Source organism: Coffea arabica, chromosome 4c (genome assembly GCF_036785885.1).
Source record: "Coffea arabica cultivar ET-39 chromosome 4c, Coffea Arabica ET-39 HiFi, whole genome shotgun sequence".
Classification (NCBI taxonomy): domain Eukaryota; kingdom Viridiplantae; phylum Streptophyta; class Magnoliopsida; order Gentianales; family Rubiaceae; genus Coffea; species Coffea arabica.
Window position 1 is genome coordinate 20,992,685 of NC_092316.1, and position 4,419 is coordinate 20,997,103.

The following is a 4,419-nucleotide window of genomic DNA, read 5'->3' on the forward strand; positions in this document are numbered from 1 at the left end:
AGAGGTGGTATACAAAAGGATGTCAGACTTGGGCCTTTTAGGATGCGTTGATGAAGATGAAGCAGATTATTTGATGAAAGAAGTGCATAGTGGTGTGTGTGGATCACTTATGAATGGGCATTTACTAGCAAAGAAAATCATGAGACAAGATATTTTTGGCTTACTATGGAGCACAATTGTGTAGTTTTTGTCAGAAAATACATTAAATGTCAATTGCATGGTGATGTTATGCGTACTCCCCCCATAGAATTATACAGTATGAATGCTCCCTGGCCATGTTCAATGTGGGATATGGATGTAATTGGAACTATTGACCCTCCTGCTTCAAACGGGCATCGTTTTATTTTGTGGCAATTGAATACTTTACTAAATAGGTTGAAGCCGAGTCTTACAGGCATGTGACTAAGAAGGTGGTGACCAATTTTCTATGAAAACACATCATTTATCGTTTCGGTATGCCAGAGACATTAATCACCGACAATGCTAAGAATCTCAACAATGACATGGTGGATGGATTGTGCGAGCAGTTCAAAATCAAGCATCGGAATTCTACTATTTATAGATCATAGATGAATGGAGCTGTGAAGATCGCAAATAAGAATATGAAGAAAATAATCCGTAAAATAATCGAAAGACATCGGGATTGGCACGAGAAGCTCTCCTATGCATTATTGTCATATAGAACTGCTATTCGAACTTCTATTGGAACAACGCCTTACAACCTTATGTACGGAATGGAAGCAGTTTTGCCAGCTGAGGTCAAGATTCCTTCATTGCGCATACTAATGGAGGCCAAATTGAATGAAGCAGATTGGATTAAACAACGTCACAAACAGTTGTCTTTGAAGGTTAAATGCCATTTATCATGGTCAGTGCTATCAAAAAAGAATGACCCATGCTTACAACAAGAAGGTCAAATTGCCACTATTCGAAGAAGGAGACAAAGTGTTGAAACGTATTTTGGCAGTGCAAGAGGAGGCCAAAGGCAAGTTCGCCCCAAATTGGTATTGCCGGGTGGAGCACTTGTTCTCGCAGAAATGGATGAACAAGTTTTTCCATAAATGATCAATTTGGATATGTATAAGAAATTTTTCATTTGATAAGTGAAAGTTTCCTTTTAGAGTTAATGCAAAGAATGGAATGAAAGTCAGGCCTTCTTCCTTTCTATCCCTGGTGATCCCTTTTGAACCTTCAGAGTAAATTATTTCATTTGGCAACTCTCGAGAATCGTAAACCCCACACTGGGGCAAGTTTGAGTTGAAAGAGAAAGAGAGAAAACCTCAAAAGGTAAAAATGATAGAGAAACAAAAGGGGAAAAGAAAATTAAAGAAAAGAACCTCAGTTGAGAATAAATTGGGGCAATTTTAGTCTAATCCTAAGTAGGGTTAATATGAAGATACAACCTCAGATGATTTAAACACATATAAAATCTGCTTTCAAGCCTTAACTTTTCTTAGTACCTCATCTAACCACATTATGGAAAACCGAAAGTCCTGACTTCCGTTATTTGTATCACATCTTTTAGAAAATTTTCTAATCAAATAACAAATAGTGTCAGTATACCTTCACCAATTTTGCAAGGGAAGGATTGTCACACTGATGCTATCATTTCTTAAAACACATTTCTAAGTTGATAAGGGTTATCGGAAGGATTTGTTTATCAGGTGAAAACCCGAAAGGGCACATTTGAAAAAAAAAGAGAAAAGGAGAAAAAAAGAAAGAAAAAAAAGGAAAAAAGAGAAAAAGAAAAAAAGAGAAAAGAATAGGAAAAGAGAAAAGAAAAGAAAAAGGAAAAAAAGAAAAAGAAAAAAAAGGTGGAGGTAACCTTAGTGAAAACCCGAAAGGGCGCTAAGGTAGGATTTTATAAGGAGAAGTGAGATTGGATTTGAAAGATTGGTGACTCAGTTCATTGGAATTTCTCTTTACATTGTGGTTCTGTTGCCATGCATCGAACTCTGGAGGAACGATATCCGAAGGGTCAAGTGTGGCATTTTGTTCGAGATCAAAGTGTTTTGGTTTATCAAACATAAACTTTTGAATTTTAAGGTTCATTTCTCTAAAATCAATTTTCTTTCAATAAAAATAAATGGTTGTTCTCACGTTACTGGGATTTTCATCATTTTTGTGTAAATAAAACATTTTTCATGTGTTTCGTAGTCTCATTTATCTCTTTGGATTTATCAAATGGTAATCCTTATGATTTATTGAAATTGCCTGGATACCGAATGTTATAATTGATGAGCATTGGAAGTTAAGAAAATTTGATGCAGTTCGTAGAGCAAAGTTGAGTTTTTGGCTATAGCGGAGAAGAACGGCCAAGTACTCATGTTTACATATTTTTTGAAGGAGGGGTTGATTGGATGGTGGTGGGATTATCTTGTCATTATGATTATTCCTTTTTGCAGGACCAATAACATCACACTGGGGCAAATCTTTTTAGAAGAAGTCATCTATTTGCATCAAAATTTTTTGAACACCTACAAAAGACATTCTATAATAATGGCAAGCTCGAGTTTTATCCCACTGATCAATGTTATGGCAGGATAGGATTTTATTTCACTGACCGATGTTATGGTAGGCTCGGATTTTATCCGACTGACCGATGTTATGGCAGGATCGGGTTTTATCCCACTGACCGATTTTATGGTAGGGTATGTTATGGTAGGATTGGATTTTATCCCACTGACCAATTTTACGGCAGAATCGGGTTTTATCCCATTGACCGATGTTATGGCAGGAACGGGTTTTATCATTGGTTTCTTTCTGCAACTTTGTAGCTTATTCAATTGAGACATCTTACGCAATCTCAAATCAAGCCAGCAAACTCATGAACCAAACACTTTAATTGATTCAATTGCATGTTTATTTCCATCCCTTATGATTATTTGATAATTAAAGTGGTGTCTTAATAATTTTTTTGTGTTGGAGGGTAAATAAGAGAAATTTCATTTCACTAGGTCACCAATTTTAAGGCAGGCTTGGGTTTTTATCCCATTGATTGATGTTATGGCAGGGGCTTTATCCCACTGACCTTTTTATGTTTGCTTATTTCAGTTCACGGCAGAATAATTACGGGTAAGTATTTGGTGTCTATGTTTTTGTCTCAAGTTTTTCGAAATTCAGACAACGAGGGACAAGCTGTAGGCACCAAATTTTCAAGTTTATTTAATTCAATTTTAGGTTTATTTTTTTATTATTTCTTCTTGCTTTTATTTGATTTGATTTTATTTTATTCTAGTTGATTAAGTTTGTAAAATGTTAGTTAGTGTTCATTTATTGTAGCCAATTAAGTTCATGATTTCTTTTTTTAAAAAAAACATTTTTGCATTAAATTTCTGAAAAAGAAAATTCTCAAAAAAATCTATTTTTAATCTTTTTCAAACTCAATTTCTTCCAAATAAAATGACATTTTTGTAAGGCAATCTCAATTAGGAATTAACATTTTATTTATCATAAATTGGTTTTGAAAAACAAAAAATAAAAAAGGAAAAGAAAATAGGTGGAGGCCATGCACAATAGCTAAGTGGAGTGCATGCAAATGAGCCATGTGTCTTTGATTTCTTTTGACACCACAACACTTGCTAGATTAGGTGGCTAGGACAAGTCGAAGTCTAGGAAAAATCTAAAAAAAAAACAAGAAGAAAGAAAAAAGGAAGCTGCGGGAAGGAGGAAAGAAAGACAAAACCAAAGAGGAAGAAACTGAGAGCAAGAAAGAGAGAGGGATTTTGGGGAGAAAGCAAGGGAGAGAGATAGACTGCGGAAAACAAGGGAACCTGGGGAAATCTGGGAGAGTGTGACAGCCCCACCTCACCCTAAGGCGAGCCAAAGGGTTCGGCGGACCGCCTGCCCAACTCTCGCCAGGACTACGGAGTCGATACACACAAACCTACCATAGCATGCGCGAAAAGATCCAAGGAAAACGAACAATCGGAAACTACATATATTTACATCGGAGTCTTAAACAAATAAACCAAAATACAAGTCAAAGTATATATGCTACACAAAATACAATTAGGGTTTCAGTTACAGAGGAGCATAAGCAAGAGAAGTCCTACAACTAGCTCAACTCTTTTCTTCCAAAAATCTTGGTTTCAAAACATGGAACCCTATAAGGAAAACAAAGGTAACAGAAAGGGGTGAGCTTGCGCTCAATGAGGTACCAAAATAATAGCAAGTAAAAATCGTGGAACTTCATATTCAATTAGTCACATATGCAAATCAAATACAGAATGAACAAACACCATAGATAGAAAGGATACGGGTGGCTCTCAGGAGCCAAATTCCCACTTGTTTCACCAAAGCTTGATCGAAAGAATAGTTGACACTCCGTCAACTTCCAAATAAAGTAACCAGTCCCATCCAGTAGAGCTCCACTTTACACCAAAATCCGTCTACCAAACTTACTCCTACCGGGCCCGA

The 4,419-nt window shown here is 36.2% G+C and overlaps 1 protein-coding gene across 1 annotated transcript; it reads left to right on the forward strand.

Annotated features, from left to right (window-relative positions):
* Positions 1-569: 569 nt before the first annotated feature.
* Positions 570-1,061, forward strand: LOC113739030 (uncharacterized). The gene has a single exon (XM_027266279.1). It carries the CDS (start codon positions 570-572, stop codon positions 1,059-1,061), a length of 492 nt encoding a protein of 163 aa, XP_027122080.1.
* The last annotated feature ends 3,358 nt before the right edge of the window (positions 1,062-4,419 follow it).

Coding starts and splice junctions, on each gene's coding strand:
- LOC113739030 (XM_027266279.1), top strand. CDS start 570: ATGAATGGAGCTGTGAAGATCGCAAATAAGAATATGAAGAAAATAATC.